Consider the following 27109-nt stretch of genomic DNA (forward strand, 5'->3'; position numbering starts at 1 on the left):
CTGCTGAAAAAGATGTCGGTGCTGCAGAAACACCATCGGTTTCTGAAGGCGTCTTCAGATCGACGATGCTCACCATTAAAACGTATCCTAAGATGAAGACTCCTATTAAACCTAAAAAGACTGCACTTCAGTCCCCTGTTCAAGGCCCCATGCCTAAGAAACAGATGCTCAAAATGGCTGAAGATTTGATCTCTTTAATCAGGGGTTCCCAACCCCCTCCTGACAAAAGGCCTAGACAAGAGGAAGATTATGCATCCCCTGAACAAGTGTCCATTTCCTCAGGCTCCTCAGAGGACCAAGATTACTCCTTCTCTCCTTATGGAGATTCTGATGCTGAGGATTCCATTCCCTTCGCTTCTCCTCCTGAAGACTACTCCTTTGGAGAAACTTTACACACTGAGGGAACATTTTCACTGGGAAGGTCAGGACTACTCTGACTCAAAAGGCTCAGAGTGTTTCTTTTACTCCCCCAGCACAGACCACTTGCCATCCCCCCAGTTTTAGACATTGTGGATGATGTTTACTTAGAATCCAGTTTGAACCCAGACTCTCTACCTCCTGCTCCGGCCAAACCTGACAGATACTATAGAGTGCCTGATCCCCAGAAATTTCTTTATAAAAGCCCTGTTGCTGATCCAGAGACCATCTCCCAGGGTCCCAAAGGGGCTAACGCTTCTGTGGCAAAAAATCCTGTACCCTCTGAAAGGGACTCCAGAGCACTAGACAGGTGGGGAAAAAGGTTTACACCTCAGTCACTCTAGCTATGAGGGCACTAAATTGCCAATTTCACATGCTAAAGTATCAGCAATTTCTTATCTCACAGTTAAAACAAAGAATGAGCACACTCCCTCAACAGTCTGAATTGAAAGAAATGCAGGATCTGTTGCATGCAACTGAACAGGTGGGCAAACATACTTTACAATGTGGGTTTGATTCTTTGGAGGCTTCCTGCAGAGCAGCTGTCACTGGGTCTGTTATACGTAGGCATGCTTGGTTAAAGGAACAAGCTCTGCCTGATCATGTTAAAGCAAAGCTTCTAGATGCTCCCTTACAGCAGGATGTTCTTTTTGGAGTTAAAGCAGAAGTCTTAAAGAAAATGGAGGATAAGGCAAAATCTATGCAGACAAAGATTTCCTACAGGTACAGCCCCCTGGCTTCAGCAGAAATTGGCCAACAAAAAATTGGTCCTTTCCAGCTACTGACAGACCACAGAGGGGTAAATACAGACGTCCAAGAGGCAGAGGACAACCACAAGCCCAGTACAAACCTCGCCAATGTGGCACTGCAACACAGAAGGGAGGAGAAGACAGGTCCCAAACTACCAGAAGGCAAACTCAATGACTTGTACCTCATCTGGCCAAGTAACACTCTCTTGGCAGCCCCCTTGGGAGGAAAACTCGCACTTTTTTCAGACAACTGGCACATTGTCACAAAGGACAAATGGGTCCTAGACATAATTTCACGAGGATACAGATTCCATTTTCACACCTTGCCAATGAAAAGAGGAATGCCAAACCTGACACAAAATCAATGGGCAGAGGCACAAAAACAAATTACAGCTCTCATGTACATGAGAGCCATTCAACTAGTACCTACTCGAGAGCAAGGCCAAGGATTTTACTCAATACCCTTTCTAGTTCCCAGAAAGGACAATGCCTGGAGACCAATTCTGGACCTTTTAATACTAAACACCTTCTTACAAGTACCCAAATTCAAGATGCTAACACTACAGCAGCTTCTTCCCATGTTGGGCAAGGAAGCATGGCTAGTAACTTTGGACCTCAAGGAGGCATACCTGCATGTCCCTATCAGACAAAGTTGCAGAAGGTACCTCCATTTCATTGCAGGTTCAACCCATTACCAAGTCTCTGCACTGCCCTTTGGCTTATCTACTGCGCCCAGGGTCTTCACAAAATGCCTGGCACCAGTAATTGCATACTGCAGACAAAGAGGAATTCAAATATACCCATACCTGGACGACTGCCTCATCCAAGCAGAAAACATGGACATCCTCTTACAACATCTGGCTTTTGTAAAACATCTAAGTTGCCTGGGGTACACAGTAAACGAAAAGAAATCAAAACTAGTACCCTCACAAAATGTGACATTCCTGGGTGCCAGCTTGAATACAATGGCCCAGAAGGCTTATTTGACGCCAGACAAACAACTACAACTGAAACAATATTTCAAAACAATGGCAACAAAGACCCAACTACCTGCAAGAAAAATTCTGCAGGCCTTGGGCTTCATGGCATCTTGCATACTACTAATACCATTTGCAAAGCTGCATATGAGGAAATTTACAGTGGTACCTAAAAAGCGTATGGTCTCAACACAGCCATAGCTTGGACACAATGATATCTCTCATTCCCTGCCTACAACAGGAGTTTCTATGGTGGTCACAGGCATGTCACCTCAACAAGGGTCAGCCTTTCACCTTGCCCCCAGCCAGGCAAACTATGACAACAGATGCATCAGACTACGCCTGGGGGGCACACATGGCAGGACAGTGCGTTCAAGGCGTATGGACTGCAGATCAAAGGAATCTGCACATCAATCAAAAAGAGATGCTAGCTGTACAGAATGCTCTGACAGCCTTCAAGAATCTATTACATCCAGGACAACTTACAGTAAGGACGGACAACACGACAGTAATGTGGTACATAAACAAACAAGGGGGTACACACTCCTACCCTCTATGCAGGCAAGCAGTGACCTTGTGGAACACAGCTCTGGCTTACCAAGTTCAGTTAAAAGCTCAATTCCTGCCAGGAAAGAAGAACACATTGGCAGAAGACCTCAGCAGAAACATCATGGATCCCCACGAGTGGAAACTGGATCCACAAGTATTTGCAATGATAACTCAAAAATGGGGACTTCCAGACATAGACTTGTTTGCCAGTCCTCAAAACTATCAACTAACAAAATTTTGTACAAGGACACTTCACCATCAAGCTTGGAAAGTGGACGCACTCTCATTCAGTTGGAAAAACCTGACAGTATATGCCTTCCCTCCATTGCCTCTCCTCACAAAGGTGCTTCTGAAAGTCAGAAAGGAGAGAACGACTGGTACTCATAGCCCCAGACTGGCCACGCCAGCACTGGTACCCACTATTGAGGAATATGGCCCAGGGCCCACCTTGGATTTTACCACAAATTACCCATTTGCTCATACAGCAAAACAATCAGATTCTTCACAGCCAGCTCAAAACCTTAAATCTGTCTACATGGCAAATCACCTAAGCATCCAGCCAGCTCCTCTTTCCCAAGCAGTTATGGATGTTATTCTGAAAGCTAGGAGGCCAAGCACCAGGAAGGCTTATTGGGACAAATGGAAAAGGTTTTGTGCCTAGAACCAAGCTAAAGGCCAAAACACAATTCAGCCTCACATGCCTCACATTCTACAGTATTTAACTGAGATGTTGCACAAAGGACTTTCTTTTTCTTCCATTAAAATCCATGCATCAGCTATTTCAGCCCACTACAACACGGATCCACCCTTATTTTCGCATCCACTTCTAAGGCAGTTCCTCAGAGGGGCAAAAAACATTAGGCCCCCCAGGAGAGCATCTACACCAACATGGGACCTCAATTTTGTTCTGGAAAAACTTACGCTACCTCCCTTTGAACCAGCTTTCTATGCAGATCTACAGTTCCTATCATGGAAGACTGCCCTGCTGCTGGCAATAACTTCAGCTAGAAGAGTCTCAGAGCTGCAGGCACTAATGGCAGTGGAACCTTTCCTCATTTTCCATCAAGACAGAGTTTCTCTACGAACTAATCCTTCCTTCATGCCTAAGGTGGTTTCCAGTGCGGCTTTAAATCAAACCATCCACTTACCCACCTTCTTCCCAAATCCACAGAACAAAGGAGAAAGACTCCTGCATTCCTTGGTCATTCACAGGCAACTTCGTTACTACTTGGATAAAACTAAGGCTTTCAGAAAATCTGACCAGCTCATTGTATCCTATGCTACAGCTTCACAAGGGAAGGCTATATCAAAACAAACCATTTCCAAATGGATAGGACATTGCATTCGTTTTTGCTATACCCACCATGGAAAACCAGTTCCTGCTACTATTAGGCCCTACTCTACCAGGGCAACAGCTACATCTACAGCCTTCCTCAGGGGGGTTCCAACCAAGGAGATTTTGGAAGCTGCGACTTGGAGTTCAGTACACACTTTTACCAAACACTATCACTTACCACTTTACTCTAAGACTAGGGCAGGCTTCGCCACTGCAGTTCTGCAGGGCCTTCTAGCCTCCTCTAACCCTGTATGACTCCTCCACCCATCCTTAGCTTTGGGATTCTACCCAAGTGTGATGACTGCAGCAGAGTAACACAATGAACATAGTACAGTTTTGTACCTACCATAAATGTAGATGTTCGAGTGTACACCCTGCTGCAGTCCAGGTTACCCTCCATCCCCTCTGATCTAACTGGCTAAATCTCCACAATACCTTCCTGATATATTTGCTTATAGCTGGAGGGATTTTGTGTTTGTGCAAAATTTACTCAATTTGGTACTAATTACTGACCACCTTTTTGGGGGCACCTGACATCTGGGGCAAGAAAAACTGAAGAAAATGGTGTCTGATGCATTATATATACCCCTGGCGCACTGACGTCAGGGAAGAAGCGACAGCAACCGACGCCGGACCAAGACTTTGGAATTCCGGCCGACTGCGGGGACCACCTGACGACGGGATAACCCAAGTGTGATGACTGCAGCAGGGTGTACACTCTAACATCTACATTTATGGTAGGTAAAAAACTGTACTTTCCAAACCTTATTTAATACTAATTAATTGCAATCACATAACCCATAGGTTCCATGCTTGAGCCCATTTCTTTTCAAATATGCTATGAAGTCTTCATGGCTGTTTAATCCAGGTAGATAGCATGCATTCAATTTAACTTGCCACAAATATTCACGCCAACTTAGCTCTTCTTCATATTGTCAGAACCTTTTACTTCATCTAACACTATAAATTTAAAATCAATAGAACAATTACTCACTTTATAATCCTTATCCAAAGCATTACTTTCATCTCCCAATTCAATAGCACGCTTGTGTTCATAAATTCTCTTATTTAATTCTGTAGTGGTATGACCAATATAAAAAGAGCTGCAAGATCTGCGGGTGACTAAATAAACTGCATAATTTAATTTCCATAAAATAAGAGAAACTGATTATTCAGTCCGAAGAAGTCTCGATACTGTGGAGGCGAAAGCTCTTACTGAATCATTGTGATGAATAAAGTTTGGTTTTATGCCGGCTTATTTTATTTTTTATTCCAGTTGTACTGTTTTTCTACTTCTGTTTTTCTACTTCATACATGCAGTTGTTTTATCTTGTATATGTTAAACTAATCTATACAGCCTTTACATCTTTTCTCTGACTCTACTCTTTATAGCTCCAGTCTCTGACTATTTGTCACAAAAACAAATCTCTATATAAAAAGTTCCTTTTTTTTCTCTGTTGTAAATACTCTTTTGTTATGGTTTTTCTTCCACTTGGTTTCTTTGTAAAACTTTCTAAATTTTGTTCACTTTTAACTTGTCTTTGTTAAATTCCCTAAAAATGATATACTCTCCAAGTATTGTTCTTTGTAACAATTATTGTATTTTTTATGGAGATTTTCTCCCCAGGCCTCCACTGAAAATGGGCTATCACCCAGTCGGATCATCCTGGTAAACAAAAATAAATAAATGAATAAACAGAGTATAAATGCATTGTTTATAGTCGCATGTAATATAAAAGAGTAATACAATGTGTATAGTTAGTTACATATAATATAAAACAGGCAGAAGAGAGGAAAACAATGTGTATAGTGAAGTAGCTGTAAAAGCAGAGGTGGCATATTACACAGCATGCTCTTCATACAAGAAGTGTGCACAGCATGAAACAGTGGGCTTGAATAAATGTAACATAACTGTAAGGCTTAGAAATCATAACTTAGGAAAGTTATGGTTCAAGAAAAGTAGGAGGAGTGTAGCATAGTGGGTAGGTGAAGTGAACAGTAAAGCAGGTAAGTTAGAGGGAGTCTGAGTAGGGAAGGTATGGTGAAATGTGCAGGGTAAGGGACAGTATGAGGAAAGAGGGTTCAGTACATTGCGAGTGTAAGACAGAAGAAAAAAAAATGTATGTGTCTGGGAAAAAAAGGTGAATTAGAAGAGAATAGAAGGGGAGGAGTGAATTACAGTTAATATGACATAGTTGGGGTTTATATGTTTTGTTCCAGTTGTTTACATTGAGATGGTCAGCATTTGGGCATGTTTACTTTGGTAATGAGTTGTTTATCCATTGTGTTTGGTTTGTTAAAGATCCCCAATAATAGCAATTGTAGTTAAACTTTTTTTTTTTTTTTTTTTTTTTTTTTTTTAAATATCCTGTTTAGGAAATCCCAGTACTCTTTAAGGACATGAACAGTGGTAGTAATATATTAATCTCCACTTATTTAATTATGATATATTCTATGAACAATTTCTAGTCCTGAGTAGTTTTCTTGACTTCTTGCTTTTAGGTGTTCTTTCACAAGTATTGATTCATTGCTACCTACTTCATTATACCTATATACTTGCATGTTAATATTTAAACCAGGTTTCAGTATGGTACATACACTGACATCCCCCAAGCCGAGGAAAGAGTCTGTTTCACATGTTTCATTGATGGCACTTTTGATGTTCTGCCTCTCTTTACTTCCCATATACCTTGAGGACAGGTCTTATAAATGAAAAAAACAGTAGATTTGCCTTATTCCTCAGTACTTGGAAGAATATTGCACAAAGGTAGTACATTCATACTACATGGTATGTGCTCAAGACATCTAGGAATGTTTTCACACACATTTTCATTACCAGGCCTTATCAAAAGAAGCACGTTGTTATACCAGTGGTCTGTTTAGTATCAGTACATAGACAACTAAATAGACAACTAAAGCACAGTTGTTAGTGACTTCTGCAGCCAAAAAAAACAAAACTGAAAATGGCATGGGCTGTGATACCAGTGTCCAGCGTGAAAGGAGGAGTTCAGCTCCGCTGTGGTGATATCTGAAATTCCTGAAGGGCAGTTGTCTTTGCCTGTTGCTAATTCCCATAAATGATTGACACTGCAGCAGTGATCTTTCTTTTTTGAGCATTCACTGCTACGATGAATATACTTGTACAATTGTTCTTTGAGGGTTCTTTCTTAGGATTTTTAGCTATCCCACTCTTTGCTGGTTGACTTTTTAATTTCTGGTTTCTTGGCTCATACTGTCAGTGCAGAAATCTATGAATACTACTGCTTTGCTGTTGAGCTAACTGCAGGTATTGTATGCCTGAACATAAGTATGCACAAAATTCTCATGTCTTCTTTGTCATTTTACAGCTTCCTGTTCTTTAGGGGCAGCATATGCCTCCATCCTCTTGGCACGGGACCATCTCAAAGTTCGGAAGCAGTTTGGGGAGCCATTGTCAAGCAGTCAGGTTGTATAACTGAAGACTGATAAAGATGTAGCAGAGATGGTAACTTTAGCCAGAGTTTAAAACTGTTTTTGTAATGAAAAATAAATTGCGTGTTCAACACAATGATCTTTTCAGTTTCTGAACATGTGTTAAGTCTGTCCTTTGTTCTTGGTACCTTAAGGGGATTAGCTGCTTGCTGATGGTGTTTTTTTATTTTTATTTTATTTATTTATTTTTATTTTACATTTGTTAACCGGGCTGGTCCAGCTGGATACATGTCCATTTTCAGTGGAGGCCCGAGGAGAAAAGCTCCACTATCTACTACATGATAATTAACAGTAAATTGTCAAATACATACACATATTCACACATGACTGACAGTATGATACAGAATATTTAGGAATAGGCAAGGAAAAGCTCTACTATCTACTACATGATAATTAACAGTAAATTGTCAAATACAAACACATATTCACCCATAACTGATAGTCTGTTACAGAATATTTAGGAATAGGCATGGAGAAAAAGTACACAGTGTAATGGATATACAAGCAAACACAGAACTTAGGACATTTGTATAAGATAGAAAGAGGAAGGTAAAAGGGTAGTGTTGTAGATAGAGTAACAGAATGGATAGAGTAATATAGTAGAAGTTGGTTATTAAAAGAGGCAATGTCAAGTCGATTAGGAAAAGGTACAAGATAAAGAGGGCATGTCTTAGTAGTACAGGTATTGTTAAAAGAATAAAATAGGAAAAAGAAAGATATGTGTATAGGAGATGGGAGCCATGATAATCAGCTGGGGTAGTCACAAGAGCAAAGCCAGTGGTTGGTTAGGTAGTGTTTTAGTTTAGTTTTAAATATAGAGATGGAGGTTTGCGATGTTAGGTTGGGAGGAAGTAGGTTCCATTTTTACCAATTGAGTTGGAGAACATAGATTCTCCTGCAGCATTTCTTGATTGAGAGGTTTGAATTAGAATTTTGAAGGTTTTTTAGGTTGTTATAGGGCTGGATAAGGGTGGAGAGCATAGGAGTGTTGACAGGGTGGTGCAGGGCTTTCTGGGCTATAGAGAGCTGGTAGTATAGAATAAGGTGAGTAGCTCTAGCCATCCAAGATGGCGGAGGTTTTTGCAGTGGTGTGTTTTATATGGGGAGGATGTGGCAAATCTGGCAATGTTATTATAGGCTGATGTAAGTTTATTGATGTTATATTTAGTTAGGTTTGTGTAAATAGGGAAGCATAAAGTGAGATGAGATGTTCTGGCTATGGTAGTTCTTGCCTCAGAAGTAAGGAAGGATTTGATTCTATACAGTGAACCTAGTTTTCTATTAGTTGTTTTATGGTTGACTTGATATGCGAGTCAAATTTGAGTTGGTTGTCAATAGTTATGCCAAGGAGTTTGGTCGTTTCATCTGGGGAGATAATGGTACCATTGTTTGATGTAAGAGAAAAGTTAATAGGGGGGGATTGGTGTGTAGGTTTGAAGAGAAGCAGTTTAGTTTTCTTAGGGTTTAGAAGTAAACAATGATTAGAGAACCATTGTTCTATGGTTGAAAAAAGGAGGTGTAAGTCATCTTGGTTGGAGGCAGAACAAATGATGGTAGTATCATCAGTATTGAATGCAAGTAGATAGGGGGGTGACATGGTGTAGGTCATTGATAAAGATGGAAAATAGAAGGGGACCTAGGATGGAGCCCTGAGGAACCCCTAGGGAGGATGGTAGGAGCTCTGAAAGATTATTGTTCCATAGCACTGCTTGTTTCCTATTCTCAAGGTAGGAAGTAAACCAGTTAAGTGCAATACTATCGAGAGAGATGGATTTAAGTCGGTGCAGGAGTAGTTGGTGGTTCACCATGTGAAAGCTTTAGATAGGTCTACAAAGAAGGCTGATGAAGGTAGATTGTTGTTTCGGTTGTGATTAATGGATTCAATAAAGGATAGTAAGGCTGTGGTGGTGCTATGGTAGGGACGAAATCCATGTTGGCAGTTAGCTAGCAGATTATTTTGAAGGAGGTGATTGAGTAGTTGTTTATGGATACACTTCTCCATTATTTTTGCAATGGGAGAAAGAAGTGCAATAGGGCAGTTTGAGTATTCAAAGGAATCCCCACCTTTGAAGAGTGGGATGATGTGGGAGATTTTCCAGAGTGAAGGTATGGTACTTTCTTTAATGGTTCTGTTAATTAGTAAAGAGATTGGATATGCAACTGCTTTAGCTCCAAGCTGGAGATATTCTGCTGGGATTTTTGAGGGAGTGGAAGGTTTAAGTTTTGAAGTAAGTAGTATATATGATGTGGGTATAGGTTTGAGATGAAATGGTGGTGGGGTACAGTTAGAGGTGTCTAGTAAAGAGGGGTCAGGGTTTTGCTGGCTAGCTAGATTGAGTATTGTAGAGGTGAAGAAGTTATTAAAGGCATTAGCAGTGTTTAGTCAGGGTGGGAGCCTATTGGGCTAGGAGTTTCTATTTTGCCAGGGATAGTAGTGAGTTTATTGTGTTCCAGAATTTCTTTGGCTGGTGTTGGGAGGAATTTTGTAGCTGGATGTAAAAATCCTTTTTATCTTGTAGGATGGCTAGTTTAGTCAGGTTTCTTTTTGTTTGTAATTAAGGTGGTCAAGTGAGTTTCTAGTGGTTCGCCATTTAGTCCAGGCTTTGTTTCTACTAATCATAAGTTGTTTAGTGTTTGTTGAAAGCCATTTTGCCGTTCTACATTTCATATGGGGCATGCTGATCAAGAATGGTAAGGAAGGTGTGGTTGAAGTGGTTAACAGCGTCATCTAATGGCAGGGTTTGCAAAGGAGACCAGTTGACTAGGCTTAGTTCATTTTGAAACTGAAGGGGATCAAAGATTTTTGTGTTACAAAAACGGATGAGAGGTGGTTTGGCTAGAATAGTTTTGTGTCTAATTATGTATGTTAGTGAGTGGTCACTAAGGTCATCTGGTAGTGTTCCTGAAGTGTATTTTTGGTGGGGATTGTTTATTAGGATCCAGTCAAGTATGGTTTCTTTATTGCTGGTTTTATTAGTTCTAGTTGTAGAATTTATGGTTTGATGGAAACCATATAGGTTGATGTGGGTAGTTGGATAGGTTTGTTTACATGTGTTCCAGTCAATGTTAAAGTCACCTAATAGTATAGTTTCTTGAGGGAGAGTTGTTGAGAACCAGTTCAGTAGGCTTTCTAATACTGGAGGGTTGTTGCCTGGGGAAAGATGATATTAATTGCTTTATGTGGATTGAGGGATAGTTTGGCTATTATAATGTCTATGTTAGTGTTATCTGGAGGGTATAGCTGGTTTTACTTATTTCTAGTCCAGTTTTGTATAGAATGGCTACTCCGCCTCCTTTTTCCTAGTGGTCTTGTCTAAGGATGTTATAGCCTGGTGGAATAATTTCATTGTCTTTTATAGTGGATTTAAGCCAGGTTTCAGAAAGGCAGAGGATGTCATATTTGTGGACTTCTAGTAGGCGTGGAGGTTAGGGATTTTGTTACAAATGCTGATATTGAGATGAGCTATAGAGAGTGATTTGGAGTTTAAGTTCTGTAGAAGTCTTGGATTTTGTCTGTTGGGAATTACTGGGAGTAGTGAGGGTTACAGGGCCAGGGTTAGGGTGTATGTCACCATCTCTCAATGAAGAAATTAGATTGGGTGAGGGGTCATAGAAGTTGATGTGCCTAGAGTGAAAGAGAATTAGATATTTAATATGAGAGAGACGATGGTATTTTGGTTCCAGATAAGAGTTATAGTATGTGGCACAAAGATATATAGTGTGTGTGTTTGGATGGTTAATTTGTGTGTGTTTGTTTGGAATGGTACATGTGGAGAAGAGGATGCTCATAGTAGGTTAAGTTATAGGTGGCAAAGAGAGTTGCTAATGTGGATAGTAGAAGGAATGGGTGGTGTATATGGGGCATGTTCTGTTAATTAGTAGAGTATGGTAAGTTGAAGTATGTTGTGGAGGGAGGTGGAGATAGTAATATTAGTGGGTGGGGATAGGAAGAGTCAGTGATTGGACTAGAGTATGTTGGGAGGGGTTTAGTGGGGATAAATGTAGAGGTTGCAGGGGCTTGGGGGGAGGGGGGGCAGGAGGGAGTGAGGAGGCACTTGGAGCTTAACGGAGCGGGATGAGCCAAAGGAGTAGAAGAATGCTGAGAAAAACAATCAGCCAGGTGGAAGAAACAGGTATGTAAGACAGGGATAGTATGAGTAGTGTGTTACAAAACAGATATTCAATGGACAGTGTTTCTAAGGAGGCAGGTAGGCTGGTGTAGAGAGGGAGGAGGTATATTAGAAGGAGCTGAGTAATAAGTAATATAGTAGTAAGGGAGCTCAGGTTTGTAGGGGAGATATTGTAAAAGGGGACAGAGCGTTGGGAGGAGGAGAGCAAGGGCTCAATAGAGTGAGAGGTGTAGATCATAAGATAGGGACTGGTGATGGCTGCTGGTAATTTTCAGCTCAGCAGTTTTGCTGCTACAGTAAATTCCTTGTGTAATGAATAACACTGTTATGTATTTATTTTAAATATTTTTTACCCACACTGCTGACCTTTACTCCATTCCCCAGTTGATTCTTGCATATTATTTGAAGGGGATATCATATGTTGAGGTTTGGGGATATATTTTTTATTATATACCGATAGATGAAGCTAGGATGGCAGAATTTGACATTTATAGCTGGAGACAGTGAGTGCATTGGTACCTTCTGTGCATGTCATGCACACACACACTTATCTGTGTGACCGTGAGGTGTTTGCTGCAATCCCAAGTGCTGAACTCACATCATGCATGTTATGGTGGCATCACCCTTCAGTCTTCAGCCATGTGTGCTTAGCTATTTTATCATCCCCCCATTGAGAAGGAGATGTGGCTATTATTTGCGTAGTCCTCCTTCCCATTACCAGGCCTCCTGTGCCAGTCACTAATCAATGTTGGGTCACTGGCATTTCATCTAGGCAACCTGTTAATCTTTACTGCTCACTGTAATTTTCAGCTCAGCAGTTTTGCTGCTACAGTAAATTCCTTGTGTAATGAATAACACTGTTATGTATTTATTTATTTTTATTTAATGCTGGTTACTGGATCAGAGCACTGATTAAGAATGACCAATTCTAGGCTGTGCCCAGGTAACAAAGTGGTAACAACAAGAAGTACAAGGTAAAGAAGATACCGCATGTACAGCAAATATGTAAAATGAAGCAACTTGCTGCAAGAACTGGATTTGCATATTTACAAGAAGCAGTTGCATCAGATAAGTGTGGTGAAAAAGTATAATTACATTTACAACAAGGAAATGAAGTACAGAAGAGTAACTGTAATAAACAATTGAAAAGTATGGGCATTAGGGTAGGAGAGAAGGGTGAAGGGAACAAATGTATAGTATGAGTTTTGTAGATGAGCTTGTGTACAGAAAATCTTGTTACTAGAGCGAAACTGTACAGAGTGATGAGAAGACAATGTGTATTAGTTGATTTTAAATAGTGGGAAGGTGTAGATATGCCTGTAAGTGGAACTTTAAGGTGAGAAGTAGTAGGAGAAGGACTGAAGGGCATTTGCATTTATGTTGCTCTGTTAGGTACTATTTAAACTGGGGTCTGAACTTTGTGTCATCTTTGACTTTAAGAAGAAGGCAGCAACTAGCCCAGAGCTCCCCACATGAGGAAAATTCACTGGTACTTAGAAGCAGTATGGGCCCAGGGCTCTCATCCTCTAGACACAATACCTCCCTTCATACCTTGTCTCAGAAAGGAGCTCTCATGATGGGAAGAATAAGTGAAACTCAACCCAGGGCTCTATTTCACCTCACCAACCTCAGTTCAGGAGATGCACACAGATGCATCTGATGAGGCATGGGGGGGACTGGACAGGAACCCACAGAATACAGGACAGTTGCAGCCCAAACTCAAAAAGGGACACCGCAGTCTGAAAGAGATGAGGGCCTTCATCAGAGCTCTTCAAGTTTTGTTATCATCAACCCCCTTTATCCCATTTCTCTACATGGGGTTGAGGTGTTGCTCCAACTGTCACAACTCTCCTACCCTTCTTCGGCACTCATGCCTGACTGTCACAGGTCTTTCCTCACACAATCAGTCCTCCTGGATTTGCTGGATGCCCTTGTTTTCTCTTGTCTTCTTCCTGTCTGTATCAAATCTTCTTTACCAGATGTTCTTCGTGTTTCACTGTTGCATTCATTACATTTGGGTAATCTGCTGGCAGGTTTCCCACAGTCGGCCTGATTAACAAAGTCTTGGGTCCTGCGTTGGTTGCTGTCCCCCCTCTTCCATGACGTCAGGTCATCAGGAGTATAAAACATGCAGCCGACGCCATTACATCAGTCTTTCTTGCCAAGCGGTGCCCGAAGCAGAAGCAGTTCGCAAGTGCTGATCGGCCGACCTCTGAAATTTTCATTTTCGAGTTTCCGAACCAAAGTTTTCAACTAAAAGCTAAGTACCCCATTGGGAAAACTTTTTCATGCTCCTTACCGATGTTAGTTAAAGTTAATAATTGCATTACTTGTGGGAAGCAAATACCTCATAAGGATTTTTATTTGTACTGTATTCCTTGCCTAGGCCCTGATCATAACATACCTTGCTGCCGGTTTTGTGCTAGATTTAATCAGTGCGCTATTAAACGTCTGTGTATTTTTGCTTCTAAATATTTTGGCTCACGATTTAACTATCCAGAAATTACATTGGTTAGCAATCCGACTACCGGAATACCTAAAAAACGCAAAGAAAAAGACAGACAGACAGACAGACAGACATTTGAGGTCCAAAACTTACGACGCTTCCAGGCCAGTCGCTAGTTTGCCGGTACTCAGTGAGACGCTTTCGCAGCCCCTGATACCCGCCACTTTTGATTCGCAGGCCTGTACTGAGACCCATTCGGAGTCTGGTATGCCGCGAGATGCTTTAACTACTGAACCCGCGGATGTCTCCACCTTAGATGGGTCCGGAGCCGCTGTGCAAGCACCAGCTTCTAAGGGTGTTTTCAGGCCTAAAGATTTGTATATTAAACCGACACCATCTTCAAAACTAAGGCCAAAATCTACTTCTATGTCTAATAAAACGACGCTTGGGCCACATGTGCAGGCCCCTTTGCCTAAAAAACAAATTATCAAAATGGCTGAAGATTTAATTACCTTGATCAGGGGCAGCCAACCCCCTCCTGCTAAGAGGCCTAGGCAAGGCACTGACTATGAATCTTCAGATCAGGATTCTATTTCTTCTGATTCTTCTACTGAACAGGATTTATCTATACCTACTTAAGAGGACCCTGATGCAGAAGATTCCATCCCTTCTACTTCTCCCCCTGAGGATTTCTTTTTTGGAGAAACTTTACATACTGTAAGGGAACATTCCCACTAGGAAAGTCAGGATTTCTCTGAATCTAAAAAGAGACTTAGGGATTTTCTTCTTCTTCCCCAGCATAGGCCTTTGGCTATACCTCCTGATGTCCTTCAAGGATGCATCTGCAGTCCTTACAAATGGGTTGTCCTGTCGTCAGGCAGCCCTTCGGTCGGCCGGATTCCAAAGTCTGGGTCTGGCCTCGGCTGGTGTCGCACTTCACCCGACGTCATAGCTGCAGTTATTCGGGTATAAAGGCATCAGCCGATGCCATTTTCCCCAGTCTTTCTTGCCGCGTGGCGCCCGAAGCAGAAGCTGTTCGCAAGTGCCGGTCAGTCAAAACCAAAAATTACTACTACCGAATATGTCTACCGAAGACTTCTAAAAAGCTAAGTACCCCATTGGGGACTCTTTCTTGCCTCAGCCGATGTCAAAAAAAGTGAATAACTGTTTAACTTGTGGGAAACAAATACCTCATAAAGATTTCCACTCTTACTGCTTACCTTGTTTAGGCCCAGACCACGACGTAGCAGCTTGTCTAGCCTGTGCTTCTTTTAACCGACGGACGTTTAGACGTCGGTCGGAATTTGCTGAGGAGTTTTTCGGCTCCGATTTTGCTTACATTATGCCATCGGATCCTCTGACTACGCAAATATCTAAAAAGCGCAAGGAAAAGGACCGACACTCACGGTCCGCGGTTTCGGCCCAAACCGCGGTTAAGCCAACCGCGAGTGTCTTGGTTTCGGCTGAAACCAAGCAAACGGTTCTTCCTTCAGCCGAAAACTTACCTCCTAGCGAGGCCTCTTCCAACCTGGTGGAATCGGCTTCTGAAATCACTCCTGCTCTTACAGTTTCTCAGGAATTATCTGACACTATCCCCTTGGATATTTCCACCCCTGCACGTGGAGCTGCTAGGCCACCTGCATCAATGTCCATTAAGGCCTTTGCCAGGGCCAAAGCAGCTAAAACTACTAAAACTGTGCCTGCTAAGATCCCCTCTCACAGGCCTAGCTCTAGTTCACAAATGCTTAGTTTAGCACAGGATCTCATTTCTTTAATCCGGGGATCCCAACCTCAACCTGACAGGGCCTCTCACCCACCTCCAGAGAAGAGGCCTAGAGCAGAGCCCTCTGAGCCTGTTTCTACAGATGATTCCTCTGATGATTCAGATAACACAAACCCTCCAGAGGCACCTTTCTCCCCTTATGAAGACTCTGATGCTGAAGAGTCCATTCCTTCTGCCTCTCCGCCTGAGGAATTTTCCTTTGGTGAAACCTTGCATGCTATGAGGGAACAATTTCAGTGGCAGGGCCAGGATTTTTCAGACTCCAGAAAAAGGCTTAGAACCTTTCTGCATTTACCACAACATAGGCCTTTAGCCATACCTCCAGTTCTTTCTGTTGTAGATGATGCATTTAATGATGCTTGTACTGCTCCTGATTCTCTACCTCCGGCCCCTGCTAAGCCCGATAGGTACTACAGGGTCCCGGACACGCATCACCATTTGTATAAGGCTCCCTTTGCAGATCCCGAGACTATCTCCCAGGGCCCTAAGGCTGTAGCAGCTACCTCTGCCAAAAACCCCCTCCCCTCTGAAAGGGAATCCAGGTCCTTAGAGATGGGGTAAAAAAGTTTACACTTCTGCTACTCTTTCAGCTAGGGCCTTGAACTGTCAATTCCACATGATCCAGTATCAAGAATTTATGCTAGACCAGTTAACCAAAAAACTGTCCTCGGATGAACCATTAGACAAAAAATCTGTTCAGGAAATGGTACATAACATTCAGCAAGTCAGTAACCATTCCTTAAAATGCGGCTATGATGCACTGGAGGCTTCCTTTAGATCAGCCATGACTGGCACAGTTATCAGAAGGCATGCGTGGTTAAAAGAGCAGGCCTTACCAGACCATGTCAAATCAAAACTGCTAGATGCTCCCATGGACAAGATCAATTTGTTTGGCTCTCCTGCACAACAGGTGCTGAAGAAGATGGAAGAGAAGGCAAAATCTGTCCAAACAGTGAAAGATTTCTTACAGGTCCAACCTCCAAGGTTTAGCAGGAATTGGCCCTCCAAGAATTGGTCCTTTCCAGACTCCTCCAGAGCTCAGAGAGGCAGGAATAGGCGTTCAAGAGGCAGAAGCCAATCCAGGGGTGCCTACAGGGGCCGCCAGTGGCAGGGTAACAACCAGCGAGGTGCAGCCACAGACACAGCCACCACCACTGCTACAGGACAATCACAGTGACTTGGCTCTAGCACCGCCTACCAGGGAACAACTAGAAGCACCCTTGGGCGGAAAGCTAGCTTTATTTTCAGTAAACTGGCATTACATCACAAGAGACAAGTGGATTTTGCAAACAATAGACCAAGGTTACAGGTTTCACTTCCATACTCTACCAGGGAAGAGAGGAATGCCAAACCTACCTCCAAATCAAAAGGCAGAAGCTCTAAAACAAATAACTCAATTATTAAGGATGAGAGCTGTGGAAAAGGTACCATCTATGGAGCAAGGACAGGGATTTTACTCCAGGCTCTTCCTGGTACCAAGAAAAGAAAGCAAATGGAGACCCATTCTCGATCTGTCCGCTTAAAACACATTCCTCATTGTTCCAAAATTCAAAATGCTGACCCTACAGCAGCTTCTTCCCATGCTGGGCAAGGAGTCTTGGCTGGTAACTCTAGATCTCAAGGAGGCATACCTGCATGTCCCCATACGACCAAATTGCAGAAGATACCTCAGATTTCTTGCAGGATCAGAGTATTATCAATTCTCAGCATTGCCCTTTGGCTTATCTACTGCGCCCAGAGTGTTCACGAAATGCCTGGCATCAGTAATTGCTCATTGCAGGCTTCAAGGAATCCAAATCTACCCTTACCTGGACGACTGCCTGATACAAGCGGACAACAAAAACAAGCCAGCAGAGGACTTGAAAAGGGTCATTTACCTGCTACAAGCTCTGGGATACACAGTCAATATAAAAAAGTCAAGACTGCTACCATCCCAAAGGATAACCTTTTTGGGTGCAGAGCTGGACACAACGAAACAAATGGCATTCCTAACAGTAGAAAAACAGGAGCAACTCCCTCTCTACTTCTTGGCATTAACAAAGCAGAATCATCTAACAGCAAGAAAAGTCCTGCAAGCCTTGGGTTTCATGGCATCCTGCATAATATTGGTTCCACATGCCAGACTACATATGAGAAAGTTACAGTGGTACCTAAGGAATTTATGGTCTCAGCACAAGCACAGCCTAGAAACCCAAATTCCAATAATTCCATGCCTGAAGCAAGAATTCCAATGGTGGGCTCAGGCCTGTCAATCAAACAAAGGATTGCCTTTCCACAACACACAACCAAGCCAAACCATCACAACGGACGCCTCAGACCTCGGTTGGGGGGCCCACATGCTGGACAAGTGCATTCAAGGTTTATGGACTCAAGACCAGCTACTCTTACACATAAATCAAAAGGAAATGCTGGTAGTAAAACTGGCAATTCAGGCATTCAGACCATTTCTTCGACAAGGTCAACTGTTGATAAGGACAGACAACACCACAGTTGTGGTACATCAACAAACAGGGAGGCACACATTCGTACCCTCTATGCCGGATGGCAATGGACCTCTGGAATGTGGCTCTGAGCTACAACATTCAGTTACAAGCAGTTTTTGTTCCAGGAAAAGAAAACATTCTAGCAGACATATTAAGCAGAACTACCACGGATGCCCACGAATGGATGCTGCATCCGGACATCTTCAAAACAATTACAAGAAAATGGGGACTCCCACAAATAGACTTATTTGCATCCCCACGCAATCACCAATTGAAGAAATTCTGCACCAGGACGTACCACCCACTTGCTTGGAAGGTGGACTCCCTATCTTTCAGCTGGAAAAACCTGACAGCATATGCATTCCCACCACTTCATTTGATGCACAAGGTGCTATTGAAGATCAAAGAGGAACGTCCAAGGATCATTCTGATAGCTCCAGACTGGCCAAGACAACATTGGTACCCATTACTGAGGAGCATGTCTCTGGAACAAATATGGCCTCTACCCCTTGTTCCCCTGCTGTTAACACAGAACAACTACAACACCCTGCATCCAAACCTGAAAACACTGCAGCTGACTGCCTGGAACATTGCATAAGAACAAATAACCCAAAATTATCCCAAAGGGTTAAAGACATTATCTTGGAGGCTCGCAGACCCTCAACGAGAAAAAATTATTCAGCAAAATGGAAAAGATATTTCATTTGGAGTACTGCAAAAGGAGAAAATGTGTCACTGGTAAATATAGCCAACATCCTGGAATACTTGGCAGAGCTCTTCCGCAAAGGCCTGTCTTATTCTTCCATCAAGATTCATGCATCAGCTATTTCAGCAGAATACGACTTGGATCCTCCAGTCTTCTCACATCCTCTGCTCAGGCAGTTTCGGAGAGGAATTAAAAACGTAAAACCGCCCAGGAAGCCACCATTGCCATCATGGGACTTGAACTTTGTGCTAGAAAAATTGACACTGCCTCCTTTCGAACCAGCAGCAACAGCAGAATTACAATACTTATCATGGAAAACTGCTTTTCTGCTGGCAATCACTTCAGTAAGAAGAGTATCTGAGCTACAGGCACTAATGGCAGTACAGCCCTTCCTGATCTTCCATCAAGATAGAGTATCCATGAGAACTAATCCTACTTTTATGCCCAATGTGGTCTCCAGAGTATCTTTGAACCAGGCTATCCACCTACCTACATTTTTCCCCAACCCACAGAACAGGGGAGAAAGGCTCTGGATGTGCACAGGCAATTACGCTACTACCTGGACAGGACCAAGGGCAATAGGAAAACGGACCAGCTACTGGTAGCATATGCAACAGGAAAGGAAGGAAAAGCAATTTCAAAACAAACAATCTCTAAGTGGATAGGAAATTGCATTAGATTTTGTTACTCCTACCATGGAAAGAAAACTCCAGAAAACATCAGGCCTCACTCCACAAGGGCTACAGCCACTACCACAGCTTTTCTACGAGGAGTGGCTACCAAAGACATTTTAGAGGCTGCTACTTGGAGCTCCGTGCATACATTTGCCAAGCATTATAATTTACCTTTATACTCCAGATCCCGAGCAGGTTTTGCCACTGCTGTTTTGCAAGGGATCTTAACTACACCATAATTTTATTTCTCCTCCTCCCCCAGTTTGGCTATGGTATTCTACCCATTTGTAAGGACTGCAGATGCATCCTTGAAGGACATAGTACAGTTTTGTACCTACCATAAATGTAGATGTCCGATTGGAATGCATCTGCAGTCAGGATTACCCACCCTCCTTCCCCTCTGTGGTACTCCTAGGGTATTTGCCCATCTTGTAGCTAGCTGGGGGAATCTATTATGGTGTATTTGTTTGTATATATGTACATACATGCCTATTTTTTGTTTGCTTTCTACTATTTGGAATCTTTTGCATTTATCCAAATTTAGCCTTCCTTGAGGGCACCTGGCATCTGGGGCAAGAAACACTGAGGAAAATGGCGTCGGCTGATGCCTTTATACCCGAATAACTGCAGCTATGACGTCGGGTGAAGTGCGACACCAGCCGAGGCCAGACCCAGACTTTGGAATCCGGCCGACCGAAGGGCTGCCTGACGACAGGACAACCCATTTGTAAGGACTGCAGATGCATTCCTATCGGACATCTACATTTATGGTAGGTACAAAACTGTACTTTCTAGACAATGTTGATTATGTTTTTTCAGAATCCAGTATGACTCCATATTCTCTGCCTCTGGCTCCTAGTAAGCCAGACAGATACTACAGGGTTCCTGACTCCCACAATTTCCTTTTCAAAACTCTACTGATCCTGAAACAATTTCTCAGGGTCCCAAGGGTGTTAAGGCCTCTACTGCTAAAAAATCCTACCCCTTCGGATAGAGATTCCAGGGCGCTGGACAGATGGGGTAAGAAGGTTTACACGTCTGCAACCTTGGCAATCAGGGCTTTAAACTGTCAATTTCATATGCTTAAATATCAACAGCATGTCATGGGACTACTGAAACAGAAAATTATGTTAATCTCTGACTGTGGAAAATTAATATTTGCAGGATTTATTACATTCAGCTGAACAAGTTGGAAAACATACTTCACAATGTGGTTTTGATTCCTTGGAAGCCTCTTGCAGGGCTGCTGTAACTGGATCTGTGCTAAGAAGGCATGCTTGGCTCAAAGAGAAAATTTTTGCCTGACCATGTTAAAGCAAAATTGTTGGATGCCCCTTTACAACAGGACCGTCTCTTTGGTAATCAGGCTGAAGAAGTGTTAAAGATGGCAGATAAAGCTAAATCTATGCAAACTATGAAAGATTTCTTACAAGTGCAACCTCCAAGATTTAGTAGGCACTGGCCTACTAAGTACTGGTCCTTTCCAGTTCCCTTGAGAGCCGCTCAAGTCAAATCCAGGCAGTCCAAAGGCTCCAGGTTTCAGTCACAAGGAACTTTTAGAACAAAACAATGGATGCGTCTACTTCCAAATCTGGAAACAACAAGGCACCTCCCTATGGTAAACACTCTCAATGACTTCCCTCTACAATCACCAAGCACTTACCTTTTAGCTGCCCGTTTGGGGGAAAACTGGCACTTCATGCACGAAACTGGCAACTTGTTACCCAGGACAAATGGGTTTTAAACTATGTTTTTTACTATGCTTAAAAGCCTTTTTGGTGTATTTGCTTTTTGTTTGGAGGTATATTTTTTGTTTTAAATTATATATATATATATATATATATATATATATATATATATATATATATATATCTGGGGCAAGAAAAACTGATGTAATGGTGTTGGCTGCATGTTTTATACCCCTGACGACCTGACGTCATGGAAGAGGGGACAGCAAGCAACACAGGACGCAAGACTTTGTTAATCAGGCCGACTGAGGGCAACTTGCCAGCAGATTACCCAAATGTAATGACTGCAACAGTGAGTACACTCGAAAATCTACATTTATGATAAGTGTACACAACTGTACTATTCTCTTCTGCTTTTCTGCACATGCGCCCGAACCATCTTATTCTGTTCTCTTTGACCTTTTCTGCAGTTGGAGCTACTTTGGCTTCTGCTCCTATGTCCTCATTTCTTTGTCTGTCCCACAGTATGCATCCTACCACCCATCTCAGGCACTTCATCTCCTTCACCTCTAGCTTCCTCAGCTGCTCTACCTTTACTGCCCAGGTTTCTGTACCTTACAGTAGTACTTCTGATTTCCCTCATTTGCTGACATTACAACTGTCTTATCCCATGTGCCTTCAGTTTTGCATTCAATTCTCCGATCCCTTTGCTGAAGTTCTTGCTCAGAGTCTTCAGTAATGCCACATTGTCTGCATACAGCAATTTTGTTAATCTGTAAACTTCAACCTCACCACTGCCTGAACCTTCAGCAACTTCAATGGCTAGAATTAGAAAATATGCTACTTCTCTCCCAACTTTCCTTTGTCCAAAGAGCTCTCTATCTACCTAATAACACTCCTGCACTTTCCAAAACTTCTAACCCCTTACTCTAACCTGAACTCACTTCATTCCTCCACCAAACTTCTTGTAACTTTAACTAAATCAAACAACCTTGCTGGTGACTCCCTTTTCTCCAACGCCCTTGGTAAACACTGGAATCAACTTCCTACTGAACTTACTTCTATTCCAAATCCTATTCTGTTCAAACAAAAACTCAAAACTTACCTTAAAAATCAATGGTTATGTCCCTGTTGTTACCCCGACTAAATCTCCCTATGTTCCCCTCTACTCCTCCACCTTCCTCTCCTTCTTCCTTCTTTTCTTCTACTAGCCTTATTATCTTCACTCTATAAGATCTAGCTCTTTTAGTTTTCCCTCTCCATCTTTAGATGCCTTTCTTTGTCTGAAAGTATTTTTGTCTTTTTTACGACTCTACTCTCTCTATTTTTTCTGTATATTTTTCCTCTTTCTCTTCTACTCTCCCTTATATAATCTTCCTATAAAACAATGTGAAATAAGTTTAATTGTTATTTCGTGAGTGAGAATGGTGAATCATAGTATTGTCATGTCAATAGTAATGCCTGTGATGTCTTCCTGAATATTTGCTTATTTCCACCTCCTTCTCCATTAATATTTAAATGTGCTATATTATGAAACTGTCATTTTTCTCTATGTGGAGCTTTTCTCCCCGGGCCTCTACTGAAAATGGAAATATATCCAGTTAGACTAGCCCGGTTAACAAATGTAAAATAAAATAAAAAGTAAATAAATAAATGTAGTCCATCACCAGTATGAATAGCAATTGGTTTAGAGCTGAACTCGTGAGTTGAAACACACTTGATCTCTGGCCGCTGCCTGCTTGAGTTTGCATGTTCTTCCTGTGTCTCTGTGGGGCTTCTCCCACCTCAAGAAAACATGCTGTCTGTTTCCATCTTAAACTCATCCAAGAATGGAGCTGTGGGTAGCAGAAGAGACTCTAGATGGTGCCCTGTAAGGGGAAACATTGTATAGACCTACTACTTTGGGCATCAACTGTGGTGAGCAGTATCCTGAAGATAGGAGAATATGGATCACAGACTGTGCTGTGGCAAGGCTAGCTACTAAATGGTGTAAAACATGGCATTTGGTGGTTCAGTCATATTTTCTCTCAGATCTGGAAACTATGTCCTTTTTGAGTATTCTCAGATAACATGATGGTTATGCGGTACATAGACAAGCAAAGAAACGGCAGATTATGCCAGCTGTGCAGACTAATACAGATGGCCTGGGAGCATCCCTGCTCGCCATGTACATCTCATCATAGGACAGTGGGCCTTGGAGAATCATCACAAATGGATCCTGAACAGACGAGTCTTCCTGGATATCCTTCAGCACTGGGGATACCTCAGACAGATTTGTTTACCTCAGAGAGCAACAACCAACCTCCCCTCTTTTGCACTGGGTACCCCTTGCCCCTCAGCCTGGAGTACAGGTGCCTTCTCCTTTAAGTAGACAGGGTAATTTGTCTATGCCCTCCTGCCATTACCTCTTATTCCAAGGGCTCTACTAAACATCCAAATAGAAAAGTGACAAACTATTACTAATGTACTCCTCCTGACCAAAAAGAAGAAAAATCAAACTGTACCAAAGCTCACACACCAAAAAGTTTAGTTAAAAACAAACAAACAATATGTGAGAGCTTTCGCAGCTAACCAAGTCGCTTCATCAGGCAAAATTAGAATACTCAGTAACATTTAAATAACAATTGGCAACCTGTCCGGTAACGTCAATTAATGTAGTCCATTCACTGTATTAAATTCAGACTGACTAACCAAATAACTCTATAGAGGCCTAGTATAAATAAAATAGAATGCATGAAGTTCATGTCTGCTAAATGCCATACTACAACTGAGTTGCACTATCAAAAATATATATATATGTAAAAAGTTGATCAGTAACCATACATAAAAACAAATACTATAGTAACATTTAAAATTAAATAAAAACATATAAGCTGACATAAAAAGCTATACTAAATATAGGCAGTAATAAAATCAAAAACATGGTGCATTTATAATTGCCATCTTAGTAATAGATATACAATTAATAGATGCAATAAAATCATTCTTATATTCTATCTAAATCATCGGTTTATGCTGCAATGCAAAAAATAATAGCATATGTAAATATCTAACCACATTAATGTTTCAAAGGACGTGCTTTAAGAAAAGGTTTAAGGGAAACGACTCCATTTAAACCCAGAGATTTCTCAGCATTTAACAACAGAATCCATTCTTGTTCAATACTCTCCGTGTGATTCTCCCCCTCTGTTAGGATAAATCACTTGTATCATAAAGAATTTAAATGTGTGTGTCGGGGCTGTGGAGCTTACATGACTAGCTAATGCACTACATTCTTTCTTATTCTTGATATCCCTGATGTGTTCAAGGATCCTGTCTTTAAACATTCTACACTCCTCCTGACCAAGACAGCATTGGTTCTCTCTTTATCATCTGGTAAGGGCAAACACTGCAAGCTACCACACAAGGCGAATCTCCTCACAGTAGGTTCATAGGTTCATACTAGGCTATCTGCCCGAGGGCATTTACAAGCCTAGCCCATAGTTTTGTGGCTTACGCCACCCCTTTAGTATGGGGAACTATACCCATTATTTTGCTGTGCCTCTGTTGAGCAGTGACACTGAGGTAATCCCTGGGGTATATCTGCGATCTCCCATCCATTGGTCAAGATTTCTCTTGAACAAGGCCAGCGAGGTGCTCTGCCTCACATATACCGGGATTTTATTCCACAGCATAGGGAGTCTTTGGGTGATGAATCTATCCCTCCAGCACGTCCTATTAATAGCCGTGTCGAGGTTTAAGTCTCTCGCCCTTGTGGCTCTGATGGATCTAGATTTTTTGAGGTGAAGCATATTCATCAAATCTGGGTTTGACATGGCCTTGTATGTTAGGCAAAGGTCACCTCTGAGCAAGCGGTGCGACTGAATAGAGCTGGAGTTCTTTCAGTCGGGCAGCATAGGACAGATGTTTGAGACCCTTTATCCTTTTGGTGAGGAACTTTTGTGGCCTCTCCAGCTGCTGCAAGTGTCGCGTCAGATACATTCCGAATGGGGCATTGTACTCAATCATTGGTCTGATGAGTGATGAGTATAGGGAGACTGACCTCCCTTGATCTAGATGAGAATCCCTTCATGATAAGGTGGGCAATGTAGAAGGTCTTCCTAACTACTTTAGCTACATGGGTGTCGAATGACAGACTACTATCAGCCTGGGTCCCCAGGTCCCTGATAACTTCTTCTGTGCTCAGTGGATTGCCACCTATTTGGTAGCTAGGGGTAACCTTGTTTTTCCCGAAGGGTATGACTATGCATTTTTTGGCATTAACTTTAGGCCATGGCTCTGGCACCAGTTATCCGTTTCTGTGAGACCCTTCTGAAGGATATCTGTGTCAGATGTGTTTTCTACTATGGCCCAGTTTGCAGTCATCTGCAAACTTTGTCAGCCATAACCCTCCTGTGTTTGCTTGTACTTGAAAAGTAGATGCCAAACAAGAGTGGGCCCAGGACTGAGCCCTGTGGTACACCACTTGTGACAGGCTTTGAGTCTGACATGGCGCCAGCAACTCTGACCCTGTGGGTTCTGTCACTCAGCCAGTTTACAACCCATCTTGTGATGTATGGGTTAACATTTAAGCTGATGAGTTTTCAATGATACCCGAGTGGGGTATTGTATCAAGGCCTTCGCCAGATCGAGGTAGGCTGTATGGACTGCCTTTCCCTCATCAATGGCTTTGGTGACTGTTTCAAAAAGTCAACCAAGTTTAGAAGGCATGATCTGCCTTTGACAAAGCCAAACTGGGATGGATCCAAAGTCTGCAAATTTCCTATGTCTTTATTTATGAGGTCCATTATGATCCTCTCCATGGCTTTGCAGATAAGGCTTGTCAAGCTAATGGGCGGTAATTTCCAGGGTCGGTGGAGGCACCGCCTTTGTGAAGTGGGACCACAGTTGCAGTGCGCCACTCCTGGAGTGCGTATCCAGAGGTAAGACTATGATTAAACAGCTGTCCTAGCTGTGGGTTTAATTCCTCGTTGAGTTCGTGGAGCACACAGCCGGGGACACCATCAGGTCCCATGGATGCTGTGTTTTTGCTTTGGAGAGCAGTTCTCACTTGGGCGTTGGAGACGTTTGGGGGGCTGCAATCGCTTGGTATAGATATCTCTCCTTTTGGGGGGGGGGAGTAGTTTGCACTGAACCTGTCAGCCAGTATGTTGGCAATGTCTGTAGGATCAGTAATCTTCACATCATTTTGAACTAGTTCTGAGCATATCTGGGAGTTTCCTCCCAGGTTTCTAACATAGCTAAAGAAGGCCTTATGATTGTCTTTTGAGTCTTTAGCTATTTTTCTCTCAAAATTTGCTTTGGATGATTTTATGAGAGCTCTTAGTTTTTACTTATAGTGATCAAGGGTGTCTTACCTTTTAAGGATTTTGCTCTATCTTGTAGTAGCTTCCTCCTTTTGTTGTAGAGTTTGTTTATGGCTGGGGTCCACCAGACTGGATGCTTGCCTTTGGTACAAAGAGTCTTTGTTTTGATTGGGATTGCCTTATCCATGCAGTCCTGCAGGTGCTGGTAGAAGGCATTTGTAAGTGATTCAGCGGCTTGAGTACTGTTTTCCGCCGGCTCGGGGCCTTAAAGGAGACCACACTAGTCTTTAGAAGTGTGAAGTCGGCTTCAAAAGTTTTTACTGTGGTCTTTTTATTTCAGGTGGGGGGGGATGAGGACCTCCAGCGAGATTAGTTTGTGATCTGATCTCACCAG

The 27109-nt window shown here is 42.4% G+C and overlaps 1 protein-coding gene across 2 annotated transcripts in view; it reads left to right on the plus strand.

Moving 5' to 3' along the window:
- The window catches only part of ACAD8 (acyl-CoA dehydrogenase family member 8), a 599439-nt gene that overhangs the window by 406485 nt on the left and 165845 nt on the right, over positions 1-27109 (plus strand). For both annotated transcript variants that reach the window (XM_044081167.1, XM_044081168.1), the window contains exon 8: positions 7376-7473. In XM_044081167.1, coding sequence (XP_043937102.1) covers positions 7376-7473 — 98 coding nt within the window. The remainder of the gene's footprint in view (positions 1-7375; positions 7474-27109) is intronic.

Source organism: Protopterus annectens, chromosome 8.part0, assembly GCF_019279795.1.
Source record: "Protopterus annectens isolate FY-2018-M chromosome 8.part0, PAN1.0, whole genome shotgun sequence".
Classification (NCBI taxonomy): Eukaryota; Metazoa; Chordata; order Ceratodontiformes; family Protopteridae; genus Protopterus; species Protopterus annectens.